This window comes from Sturnira hondurensis, unplaced genomic scaffold (assembly GCF_014824575.4).
Source record: "Sturnira hondurensis isolate 20B ecotype Veracruz unplaced genomic scaffold, ASM1482457v3 Scaffold0003090, whole genome shotgun sequence".
Classification (NCBI taxonomy): Eukaryota; Metazoa; Chordata; class Mammalia; order Chiroptera; family Phyllostomidae; genus Sturnira; species Sturnira hondurensis.
Window position 1 is genome coordinate 1,450,974 of NW_028075721.1, and position 12,440 is coordinate 1,463,413.

Here is a 12,440-nt window from a genome sequence, read left to right on the forward strand (position 1 = left end):
ATGGACAAGCCCTGCTGTGACCTCTAATGACTCCCCACGGCTCTAATGACCTCAGGTGATCCTCCCACAGGCCCCTGGGTAATACCTACTAACTCCGTAACCGCCCCCTTTGACCTTTGATGACTTCTGTCACCCCCAGACTGACCGTCGCGGCCCCCACAGCCTCTGACACCTGGTGATTTTCACAGGCTCCACGCGACCCTGCTTTTGCCCTTTTCTTGGCTGAGGCCTTATGGTTGGCAGAAGGAGGAGAAGGTCGCCCTAGGGATCAGCAGGCTGGGAGAGTGGGAGGCTGGGCCCTAAGCGCGCGCCCAGGCCCGGCGTGTGAGCGCGCGCGTCCTGGGGTAGGTTGAGCGTCCTTTCCTCCATGGCTCCCAGGGCCGCCCTCGGTCACGTGGCCCGCGGGGCCCGACAGGTATCTCGCCCAGAGAGGGCTGGGGCTGGTAGCTGCCCCGCCTCGCCGGGCGCCGCGGGCGGGTCTCAGCGGCGCCCACTGCGCCGGCCGGGCTACAGGTGCCGCCTCCGACACACGGGGTCCCGCCCAAGCTGATCCGCGTCTGCCGTCGGTCGGTGCGTGCGTGCGCCTCGTCGGTCCGCGTGTGTGGCCGAGCGCCCCCCTTCTCTGCGGCCATGTCTTCGCCGCCACCCCAGCCACCGCCCCTGGGCCCGAACCCTGCCCCAGACTCTGCCGCCGACCCCCACCCAGAGCCTGGACTTCTGGTCGTACTATTTGGGGCCACAGCCGGTGCCCTGGGGCCGGATCTTGGCTCCGACGAGACCGACTTAATCCTGCTAGTGTGGCAAGTAGTGGAGCCGCGGAGCCGACAGGTAGGGTGGGAAGGGGGTGGTGGGGTCTCCAGCGAGTTTTATAACCCGGGGGGTTCAGTGCTTAATCGGTTTCCCCCGCCGCTCGCAGGTGGGGACGCTGCACAAGTCACTGATTCGCGCCGAGGCGCCCGCGCTGAGCCCTCAGTGCCGCGAGGCGAGTGGCCTGAGCGCCGACAGCCTGGCGCGCGCCGAACCGCTGGACAAGGTGCTGCAGCAGGTGAGCGCCGGGGCCGGGGTGAATGGAGACACTGCCGGACCCCAGGGACATTTGTCGGCGGGAGAGGCGGCAGGAGGCGAGGCCTGGCTCACCGCGACTAACTGGCCCGGGCGGTAGGACGGGTTCCTGTTGTTTGAAACTTTCAACGACTCCCGCGTGTGCGTGTGTCCGCGTGGGCCGGCCATTCCTGGGGGCATCTTACTTCTTAGCCTTTCTAGATATTGAGGGGGTGGGGACGGAGGCCTCGAGACCCTTTCCAGAGCCCCTGGCTTGTGGCGGAGCAAGGCTAAGACTGAGACGCCTCTGGGAACTTGCCCAGCCAGGTCTCCCAGAACAGTAGCCGGAAGCCGAAAGGGCCGAGGGGCCAGGGCTCGGCCGGCCGGAGGTCACAGTCCCTGTCGCCTGCGTCCTCGGCCCACCCACCCGCTTGGGAGACGCTGGAACGGGGGCGTAGGGCGGTGTCTGCCCCAGAGGCAGACGCCGCCAGGTGTAAGCTGCTCGTCTAGGCCTGCCTAGGCTGGCTGGCCAGGCGTGGGCGCTGTCCGGACCCCGCCTGGAGGTTACCGGCCTCCTGAGTGCTAAAGCCTAGAGTTGCCCTGGCCCTGGTTGAAGCGGGAAGCTGTTCCCATTGCTGTTTTCTTTTTCTTATCTTCACCACTGCCCCCAGCCCGGGTGTGACTCTTTAGTATAGTGAGTAAGTGTTTTATACGCACAAATTCTTTCATCTTCCAACGATTGTGGGGGTTCCTGGTCAGTTGCAGAAGGGCTTCCAGGCTAACCCCCTTTTGGTGAGCAAGCTGAGGGAGAGCTGGGTTGTGTTGCTCTGCCAGTCCCAGAGAATGAGGTTGGTGTGGGGGAGGTTCTTGGGACTGCGCTTGGTGCTTATACCTGTTCTCCAGCAGCAGTGGAAGCTGGGGGAGGGGCTGGGCAGCTTGAAGAGTGCCACCCCCTCTGTGAACAAATAGCTCAGTGCCAGCCGGTCGATAGGGTGTGGGTCAAAGCTCATGCTGCCCCTGGCGTCCAGGTGTGGAGTTCTGTCCTTGGAATTTCTCTGCCCCTGGGTTGGTCAGACCTAGAGGCGGGGCTGCCATTGACCGTGAGCAGGATGGGCCTCAGTAAGGACTGGGCCTCTCCCACCTCTGTGAGGGTGGTGCTTGGTCAGGGACAGGTTTAACCTGCTTCCCCCACTACCCCACCCCTTCCCACCTGCTTGTCTCACTCTGCCAGGTGTTTGCTCTGGCCCCACTCCAGACTCCTGGAGTGTGTGTGATGGGGGGCTTGGGTGATATATAACTGCCCCCATTTGGCCTGGAGAAGGTGATGGTGGACTTGGGGGAGAAGGGGAACACAGAGCCAGGCCCAACAAGTGTGGCCACCTACTCCCCAAGCAGGGTAGGGCTGAACATCCGGCTGAACCAGCTTTGCAGTCTGTGCCCTCTTTCTTGCTGCCTGCCCAGCTGAGTCTGTCTTTCTCTCTCCCCAGTTCTCTCAGCTGGTGAGTGGGGACATAGCTCTGCTGGGTGGGGGCCCCTACGTGCTCTGCACTGATGGGCAGCAGCTACTGCGACAGGTCCTGCACCCTGAGGCCTCCAGGAAGGTATGCCACTGAGGGCATAGCAGGGGGTAGGGCTCCCAGGACACCCATTGTCACGAGGGTGGGCAGGGCAGCTCAGTTTCGCCCATTCATCCCCACTCACGTGTGCCCCCAGAACCTGGTGCTCCCCGACACCTTCTTCTCCTTCTACGACCTCCGCAGAGAGTTCCATGTGCAGCACCCAAGCACCCGCCTTGCCAGGGACCTCACCGTGGCTACCATGGCACAGGGTACCTGTGGCCCAGTGGGGTCAGGGTGGAGGGGCGGCAGCAGGCTGTGTCTGAGTGTGTGCATGTTGGTGGGATCTAGGAACACACACAATTGGCAACATCCGCTGCTTAGGTGCCCGAAATGCATGTCTCTGTGTCTGCGCTGGGGCGCATTTGGAGCGTGGCATATGTCTGCATGTACGTGGGGCTGGGGGATCCGTAAGCATACGTGAGCAAGGCCCAAACCAACGTGTTTGTGGGGATTCCATATGTGTCTGCTTACATAAGGAACTTGGGCCTCCGTGGGACCAGGCACAGTGCTCATGCTGGTTGCCCCAGGGCCTCTCATCCTGGGATTTGATTTCCTCATTGTTCTTTCTCTGCTCTCAGAACTGGGGCTGGAGACAGATGCTACAGAAGATGACTTTGGGGTCTGGGAAGTGAAGACAATGGTAGCTGTCATCCTCCACCTGCTCGAAGGTCCCAGTGGTAAGGTTCCCCTCACCACCTGTCACCTGTTCCCTCCGGTCTGGGTGAATACCTGCCTGGTAAATACTCAAAGTCCCCTTCCCCACCTCTTACCCTCTCTGAAAGACCGTAAGGTAGAAGCCCCTTTATCAACTCCTCATCCTCTTCAATTGCCTTTTTTTAAAAAAATATTTTATTTATTGACTTTCAGACAGAGGAGATGGGAGGGAGAAAGAGAGGGAGAGAAACATCAGTGTGTGAGAGAGATTGGTTGCCTCTCACAAAGCCCCCAACCAGGACCTGGCCTGCAACCCAGGCATGTGCACTGACTGGGAATTGAACTGGCGACCTTTCAGTTCACAGGCTAGCGTTCAATCCACTGAGCCACACCAGCCAGGGCCGACTGTCCTCTATTTATATAGACTTTGGGGGGGAGACCCCCTCCACCTGACCTTGCTGACCCCCATGCCATCTCCTCTTAGGTGAATTATTTTCGAAGCCCGAGGTGATAAAGCAGAAATATGAGACAGGACCTTGGTGAGTGCAGGGTAGGGATGGGGTGCCAGAAGCTGGACAGCTCTGACCCTGGGCCCTCCCCCCATAGCAGCAAGGCCGATGTGGTGGACAGTGAGACCGTGGTTCGTGCCCGGGGGCTGCCCTGGCAGTCATCAGACCAGGACGTGGCTCGCTTCTTCAAAGGGCTCAACATTGCCAGGTGGGTGCAGCAGGGTGGGTGGGCCCAGGAGGGCAGGCCTGCCCAGGAGGCACTAACATAGCACTGGCTCCGCAGGGGTGGTGTAGCACTCTGCCTCAATGCCCAGGGCCGCAGAAATGGCGAGGCCCTCATCCGCTTTGTGGACAGCGAGCAGCGGGACCTAGCGTTGCAGAGACACAAGCACCACATGGGTGTCCGCTATATCGAGGTGGGGATTTGGGCTGGGAGTGGAGCAGTGCAGAGCTGCAGCCAGCCAGGTCTGAGACCCATAGACCATCCCCACTATTCCCACAGGTATATAAAGGAACAGGAGAGGAGTTTGTAAAGATTGCAGGGGGTGAGTTGTGCCCCCAGCAGTGCCTACCTCCCCCTGGTTCTTGACCCATGTCCCACTCCACCACCCCTTGCCTTTCTGCTCTCCTGTGTGCCAGGTGTGGATGGGTAGTTGGAAGGGCATGAATGGAGTCAGTAGTGACTTCCATTCCCCCCACCAAGGCACATCACTAGAGGTGGCTCGTTTCCTGTCCATGGAAGACCAAGTGATCCTGCGGCTTCGAGGACTGCCCTTCTCTGCTGGGCCAGCAGATGTGTTAGACTTCCTGGGGCCAGAGTGCCCAGTGACTGGGGGTGCCGACGGGCTGCTCTTTGTACGCCACCCTGATGGCCGGCCCACAGGTGATGCTTTTGCACTCTTTGCCTGTGAGGAGCTGGCACAGGCTGCCCTGCGCAGGCACAAGGGCATGCTGGGTAAGCGATACATTGAACTCTTCCGGAGCACTGCAGCCGAGGTGCAGCAGGTGAGCAGCAAGGGCCCCCCCATCCCACGTGCTTTTCCAGGGTGCCCCTTCCATCGCCTGTGTCCCCACCCTACTCAGCATGACCAGCCTGTTGCTCCCTTCTTTCCTTCCTAGGTCTTGAACCGCTACGCATCCAGCCCACTCCTTCCCACACTGACTGCTCCACTGCTGCCCATTCCCTTTCCACTGGCAGCTGGGACTGGGAGAGACTGTGTGCGCCTTCGAGGCCTGCCCTACACAGCCACCATCGAAGACATCCTGAGCTTTCTCGGGGAGGCAGCAGCTGACATCCGGCCCCATGGTGTGCACATGGTGCTCAACCAGCAGGTGAGGCTGCTGCCAGTCGAGGGACACACGATTAGGGAGGACTGTGTGGTTGGGTGTAAGGCAGTCTTGTTATCAGGACAGACTAATTTATAAGGTGGTGTGCACAGGGTCGGCCATCAGGTGATGCCTTTATCCAGATGACGTCAGCAGAGCGGGCCTTAGCTGCTGCTCAGCGGTGCCATAAAAAAGTGATGAAGGAACGCTACGTGGAAGTGGTCCCCTGCTCCACAGAAGAGATGAGCCGTGTGCTAATGGGGGGCACTTTGGGCCGCAGTGGCATGTCCCCTCCACCCTGCAAGCTGCCTTGTGAGTGTCCCAGGGCTGGGGAAGGAGGAGGCATGCGGAGCCCAGGCTATCATAACCCTCCCTTCTACAGTGGGGACTTCTTTCTGGCTACCCCACCCAGGGTAGTGCCAGGCTTCCTGCAAATGTGCTCTCTACCTTTTGCCTCTAGGCCTCTCACCACCAGCCTATGCCACCTTCCAGGCCACCCCAACACTCATTCCCACTGAGACGGCAGCTCTCTATCCTTCTTCAGCATTGCTCCCGGCTACCAGGGTGCCTGCTGCCCCCACCCCTGTTGCCTACTACCCAGGGCCAGCCACTCAACTCTACATGAACTACACAGCTTACTACCCCAGGTACCCTGCTGCTGAGAAACTGCATAGAGTTACTCCCTGTTCTGGTTTGAAGGAGGATCTTTATCCCCTTCTGGGCCAGGTGAGCCAAGTGAAACAAGGGAGTTTTTGAAAAGTGTGGCTGGCTGATGCTGTCTACAAATGGGAATAGAGATGATGTAGAGGCTATGATTTTAGGGAGAAGGAACTAAACTAAGCATAAGGCAGAGGCAAGGGAAGGAGGAAGCAGATTTTGGTCTAGGCCGTAGGTGGGACTGAAATACTAAAACCCGGCCTTTCCTACCCTAGCCCCCCAGTCTCTCCCACCACTGTGGGCTACCTCACCACGCCCTCTGCCGCCCTGGCCTCTGCTCCTACCTCAGTGTTGTCCCAGCCAGGTGCCCTGGTCCGTATGCAGGGTGTCCCATACACAGCTGGTGTGAAGGATCTGCTCAGCGTCTTTCAGGCCTACCAGGTGAGCTGTGACTGGAGGGTCTGGGGACCCGGCTGAGCCTAGAGCTCCTTGCCCTAAACCTCTGTCCTTTCTGCAGCTAGTCCCTGAGGACTACACCAGCCTGATGCCTGTTGGTGACCCATCTCGCACTGTGTTACAGGCCCCCAAAGAATGGGTGTGTTTGTAGGTAAGGGAGTCAGAAGGTAAGAGCTGGCTGACATCCTCAGCTAACATGTCTCTCCTGTGTCCAGAGAAGCAGTGCCCTCAACCTGGTGGCTTCCTGCTGAAAGCACTCAGGAGCTCAAGCCCCAGCTCTATCCCCGACTTACTACTGTTTTGCTCTTCACCCCACAGATGATGGCTATACCCTGCATGCAGGGCTTGAGGTGGAATGGTGCTACCCTGCTCCTGCTGGCCTAACCTGGGCCTCGTGAGTAGCACCCAGAGAGCCTTTGGTCGGTCCTAGATATGGCCCATGCCCATAGATGCTGTGGGGCTGATGTCCACAGCAGGTCTGACTTTTTAAAAATGCAAGCCCAGTGGCGGGGGACCAGAGAAAAAGAAAACGCTGGCTCCAGCCCCCAGGATACTTGGACCTCAGTGACCACATTGTGCCAGGGGTGGTTCCACCTAAGGGTGGTAGCCCCTCCAGCTCAGCACAAGGAGTATCAGATGGCAAAATCAGAGGCTGTTTTGATGGACTGTACTGCAGTACCCCTAAAGGACACTAGGGGGCAGGAGGCCATCACACAAAAACTCAAGCTCGACTTTCAAAGGGGACTTTCCGCCTACTTTTTGTGCATACCTTGGGCAGGCCAGGTGTCCTGAATTCAGCAGACACCATGGAATGTCCTTTGCATCCATTAGAAGGTGCAGAACTGAAGTGTCAGAAGGAACTTGGAACTCTACCCTCTCCATGAAATATACAAAGGTTCCTGACCACATGGACTTTTTAAAAGCCAAAGTACCCTTAGCTTTGGCCCCCAGAGTGAGGGGCTCCACACCAGCCCCAAGTGGAGGAAAACTCAGGCAGATTTCAAGGAGACTGTTGACCTGTCATCATTTATTACTTCAGCACTGTAACTGAGGAGCCTGAATTGCTGGCTCTTCCCTTTGTATTTGTGTAAGGAGCACTGTACTCCTATAAAAGGTTCTAAAATACAAAATGTACAAGAAAACACAATCCCGAGTGCTGTAAACATAACTGAGAACCAGTTCCTTAACTGAACATCATTCATTTTTTAAAATACAAGGTTTCAACTTGAGCCTTAAACACAACCATCTGTTCTGAGTATCAAAAACAGTTTCACAGGCAGACCCCAGCAGAACTCTGATGAAAGTGACTAGCCCTGGGCAGCAGCGGGCTACACCCCAGGCAGCAGCACCATGTGTGACCCTGGAGACAGGTGTTCCTTTTGGAGCCGCTTTCCAGCCATGTTTCCCTGTGCATCTCCAGTAAGCACAAGTTTACTCATCCCACTCCTCAACCCAGATTTTGCATGGGCCGGAGGGGGAAGGGATTGGTGCTAGCGCATATCCAGCTGCTCAGTGCTGCTACCAGAACTCAATTTGCATAGTCCAATGGATGTGTGCTTTAACACCTATGTCGCACAAAAAATGTCTTTATCTACAAGGCCAAAAAATATTGACTCTTAACACCAAAGCTTTTACAAAGCTGATACAAAACTACTTACATAGTATACAAAGCTCTATTTTAAAATTTAACTTTTATTTTAAATAGGAAAGCATTTCTAGTGCTACAGGCATCAAGGTATTTAAAAGGCATCAAAATTTGGTGCATAGCAACTCTGGATCACAGAGGCTTTTATTTTTGAGGACAGAGCAGAGCAAGCTCCAATGGATCTTGCAAGGGGAACTTTTGCAAGAAACCTATGTGAGGCAGCTTCACCAGGGGCAAGAAGGTGGAGGCAAGTCTGGCCAGCTCTTTGGAACTTAATCTTGGGGGCCAGTCCCCCACAACCTCCAAAGGAAGCCGTGGGCTTCCAACCACAGCCCTGATAAATCTATCAACACTGACACAAAACTCACTTTCAAAGAAAATATGAAAACACTCAGTCGGAGAGGGACCAGAGTGCTTTTCTTAACTAGTTTTAAGGAAAAAAATCTAAAAGATGGTTTAAAGGGGGAAAAAAAAGACCACACTTATTCATCCTGGCTACAGGTGGTGGCCAATGGATGGCCAATGAGCTGGCTCCCTCTGCCCAGGTCTCACTTGGCTTTAGCAGAGAATCCTGGCACCTAAGACCCACAATCCCCTGGAATAACAGCATCAAACCTTTGACCAGCCCATCATACTGTCTCGTATGTAGACACTCAAAACGTGCTTTCTGAATAAAAGTATATCATTTCATCTGAAAACATACTGCAAACTTAAGGAATTCTGAAACATGCCCAGGCTTTGGACCAAGTAACTTAACCCATTAATGGGAGGAGGGGTATGGGTGGAGCTTGAAAAAAGCACCCGATTGGGCATCTCCTTTGGTAGAGAGCAGGCTGGAGTTTGTTGCTGGCCCCTGCTTTGAGCGCCAGCCTCTCCTGCAGCAGCACCATGGCATCTTTGGTCTGGAGGGTCAGTCAAGTCTGATGCTACCTCATTTTTGGATTTGCCTCAAAGCTTTTTTGGGAAAAGGCTGGTTTTCAGGCCATGCAGATGGAACAGGGTAGGCCAGAATCATTTGAGGCTGTAAACAGAACGAGGGATAAGCCTTCTACGCCAGTGTGAATCTTAAAAACTTGCTATCTAGAGCCCTGCATTTTCTCTGCTCCTGTTCTGAAGCATAAGCTCATTTGTGCTTAGCTCCTGAACACAGCCTGGCCCCTAGAGATGAGTTAGAACCAGTAAAGTTGCTTCAACCATCCTGAGACTGGCTTCAAAGGTTATGAAGTAGCCAAATGCTGATGTTCCCACTTGGAAAAGGGCACCGAGGGGAAGAGCACTTGTTTGTAGGATGACAGGAAATGAAAGCTACCAAACTAAAAGCTCACCTTTCAAAGTCACCTTGTAAGTAGCCATCTCACCTAAGGCCCTGAGGGGGGGAAAGCAATTTCAGCATGGAGGCAGAATGGAGAGACTGCAGGAAAATTACCTAGAAAGTTACAAAAAGGCTATGCTCTGGAATGTCATTTTATATTCCAATACTTCAATGATTGGAATGGTCTCTTCTCATTTTATCTAACAGTTTACTTTTATAAAGAGGTATGAGCTACATTTGGCTTTATTTCCTATGAATCTATGAAAGGCTTCAGGACACATGCCAAGTTTCTGAGGCATGGGGTGTGTGGGCTTGGGAGAATTTTTGTCTTTTATGTTTGACTAGAACGTTTTATCAAAAGTTTCTATTTTAAAAATGTCGTTAAAGCTAAAGGGTCCTTCAAATGACCATAAAGCAGTACAAATCACCAGTCCTAGCTAAGCAACCAAGTCACCTGAAAAAGCAGCACCTCTGAAATGAAGAGCCTGCTGCATTCACACTCAAAGCACCCATCATATAAAAGTATCCTATTCAAAAATAAAAAGCAAAGCTCAAACAACCCATGTTGCTCCTGTTCTTTTACAAAGTCTACCCAAGGCCTGAGGTGGAAGAATGCTGCTTTCCCCACAAACTGTGACCTCCAGTTTCTGGTGCCAGTCCCTAAGGCCGCAGAGTTGGAACCCAAGGTCCAAGGAGAGAAACATGCTGAGAAGTACATGGTGGTGGTGGAGGCGAGGTTGCAGCAAGCACGGTTAGAGCCCGTCAGATCTTCCTAAATCCAGGGAATCGGGAGCAGGGAAGGGAGCCTGCCTGCTCACCCCTGTTCCTTGGGAAACAGAAACCTGGGACATGTCTCTTCCAATGATCTCGTTCACTGGAAAAAGAAAAAAGGGAAAGAGATTAGCGACCTCTGTAGGACTGATCATATGATGTTCGATGCCAAGTCTACCTCAGAGGCATTTTTTTCTTTGCCATGGCTTTCTATGAGGGTAAAGGCAGTGTTTGAAACCTGCTTCTGAGCTGAATGTAAATACTCCATAAGCTTTTCCAGATCCCTCTTCTCTCCCCTTCAGTTCAGTTTGGCTTGGGAAGGGAGTCACTCTCACTCTAAAGACTCACGCTCTAGAGCCCGGGATAGGATACTTTTGAAATGTGTTCACATTAATCTAACTTTTCCTTAATTTGCATCCCTGTAGGAGAGGTTTCCCTTTCTGATCTTGCAGTACACCTTGTATTTAAGTGAATGAAATGAATACTTTGGTGAGAATAAATCACCGAGATGTGGGGGTTATTTTGTTACCCTATGCTAATGAAAGCATCCTTTAATCTTATGGAGGCATTTGTACTGTTTCTGATCCTTTCTGATCACAGGCTCTTGCTTTTCTGTTGGTTTCCATGACTGGGAGCACAGTACTCTGTGAGGTCCAGTGCAAAGAATTTCACTCTTATGGAACCAACATAGAAGGGAACACCCTACTTATTAGAAACCTTAGTTCTCTCACCATGAGAACTCTTTGCTTTGAAGTAAAAATTCTTTGCCTTATCAACTAAAGATTCTATACTAATTTCACTCCTAGGCATACACTCAAAGAACTAAAAACATATATCCATATAAAAACTTGTTCTCAAATATTCATGGTAGCATTATTCATAACAGCCCCAATGGAAAGCCAAATGTCTACAAAGTGGTGATAAAGAAAATGTGGCCAATCCATAGTAACAAAATATCATTCGGACATAATAAGGAATGAAGTGCCCTGGCTGGTGTAGCTCAGTGCAGGCCTGCGAACCACACGATCACGGTTCGATTCCCAGTCAGGGCACATGCCTGGGTTGCAGGCCAGTTCCCAGCAGGGGACACACAAGGGGCAACCATACTTTGATATTTCTCTCCTTCTCTCCTTCCCTACCCCTCTAAAGATAAATAAATAAAATCTTTAAAAAAAGGAATGAAGTTCTAATACATGCTACAACATGGATGAACCTTACATTATGCTAAGTGAAAGAAGGCAGACACAGAAGGCCATCAACTGTTTGATTCCATTTGTACAAATGGCTAGCCTACAGACAGACAGAAGACAGGTGGGTGCCAGCAGTTATGGGAGTGACTGCTAATGCACTTGGAGTTTCTTTTTAGAATAACAAAAATGTTCTAAATACAACAGAAAAATAAAAGCTTAGTCAACAAAAAAATAAAGGTACTATCAACATTATTAAGAGTTCATAAGGTCAGTACAAGTAAAAAATACTAAATGAAAACAATATTCTAAGATTAGTGGTGATGGTTGCACACTATGTGAATATACTAAAACCACTGAATTATATACTTTCAAGACTGTTGTAAACAAAAATGGAGCTAGAGAAAAAAACTTCTATACTTAAAATTTGACATAATGTAGCAAAGGAGATACTAACAATCATTTTTTAAGATATTTAAGTATTAACACCTAATTTTATAGTTTAGGTAGATTAAAAATTCAAATTCATACTCATGGCTGTAACATTTAATCATTCCACAAATATTTATTGAGCATCTATGGGTTACACTTTACAATTGAAATTTGCATCTCATTTCAATTCATATTCACAACATTTTAAGACCACTACTACCTCACTTTACAGATCAGTTAATTGAGTCTTTGACAGTTCATATAATTTGTTTAGTAAATGGTCAAATTAGCATCAAAACACCTGTCGCTTTTTGGAGGCCAGAAGACTAGAGAAGCAGGGAGATCATTTAGACAAAGAAAATGCAAAGACCTGGACAAATGTGAGACTGGGAGAGGGAGAATGAGTGTCGTGTGGTGATGGTAAGAAAAGGGAGAGTGGAAAGAAGTACTGATTCATCGCTGCCCCCAAGGTTTTGAGTCTAGGAAAAATGGTGCTCTCACTATTGGAAAAAAGCTGAGGAAGAATTTAAGAGGGGGAAGGTGGTAGGTAGGTTAGGTCTGGAATAAGAAATCAGAACATCCAAATGGAAAAATCCTGTGAGCAAGAGACTACACTGAATGGTCAAAGCAATGAGATTCAGGTATCTTCATGCTAGAGATCTGGAAGAATGGGAGAAGTTTTATAGTTTCACCGAAGAGCAGAAGGCTGAAAATAAAGAGTAGGAGTAGCATTGTGCCCTGGTGAGAAGACGGGACCTGGGAAATCACATATATAAGCAGAAGAGCAGGCTAGAAATTAGGTTTGATTTGAAAACATACACACACAAAAAC

The 12,440-nt window shown here is 51.7% G+C and overlaps 2 protein-coding genes across 5 annotated transcripts in view; one reads left to right on the forward strand and one right to left on the reverse strand.

The window, feature by feature from the left end:
• The first annotated feature begins 225 nt into the window (after nt 1-225).
• ESRP2 (epithelial splicing regulatory protein 2) lies at nt 226-7,404 on the forward strand. Of its 2 annotated transcripts, XM_037041441.1 has the most exons (16): nt 227-828; nt 917-1,045; nt 2,529-2,642; nt 2,755-2,869; nt 3,239-3,337; nt 3,799-3,853; nt 3,921-4,031; nt 4,107-4,239; nt 4,326-4,368; nt 4,527-4,828; nt 4,943-5,155; nt 5,263-5,461; nt 5,610-5,796; nt 6,082-6,247; nt 6,324-6,413; nt 6,584-7,404. In XM_037041441.1, the coding sequence occupies exons 1-15, from the start codon at nt 631-633 to the stop codon at nt 6,411-6,413; spliced, it is 2,154 nt and encodes a 717-aa protein (XP_036897336.1). In that variant the 5' UTR covers nt 227-630; the 3' UTR covers nt 6,584-7,404. The 2 variants fall into 2 exon arrangements, with proteins under 2 accessions (XP_036897337.1, XP_036897336.1); XM_037041442.1 differs by having other exon boundaries at nt 226-828; nt 3,924-4,031; nt 6,324-7,404.
• A 1,493-nt stretch (nt 7,405-8,897) lies between these two features.
• Nucleotides 8,898-12,440, reverse strand: part of NFATC3 (nuclear factor of activated T cells 3) — a 111,808-nt gene continuing 108,265 nt past the window's right edge. For 2 of the 3 annotated variants that reach the window (XM_037041439.1, XM_037041438.1), the window contains one exon: nt 8,898-10,093. In XM_037041439.1, coding sequence (XP_036897334.1) covers nt 9,972-10,093 — 122 coding nt within the window. In that variant the 3' untranslated portion in view covers nt 8,898-9,971. The remainder of the gene's footprint in view (nt 10,094-12,440) is intronic. The other variant, XM_037041440.1, reaches the window with a different exon arrangement.

Coding starts and splice junctions, on each gene's coding strand:
- ESRP2 (XM_037041441.1), top strand. CDS start 631: ATGTCTTCGCCGCCACCCCAGCCACCGCCCCTGGGCCCGAACCCTGCC. Junction 829..916: donor TGGAGCCGCGGAGCCGACAG/GTAGGGTGGGAA, acceptor CGCCGCTCGCAG/GTGGGGACGCTGCACAAGTC. Junction 4,032..4,106: donor AAAGGGCTCAACATTGCCAG/GTGGGTGCAGCA, acceptor CTGGCTCCGCAG/GGGTGGTGTAGCACTCTGCC.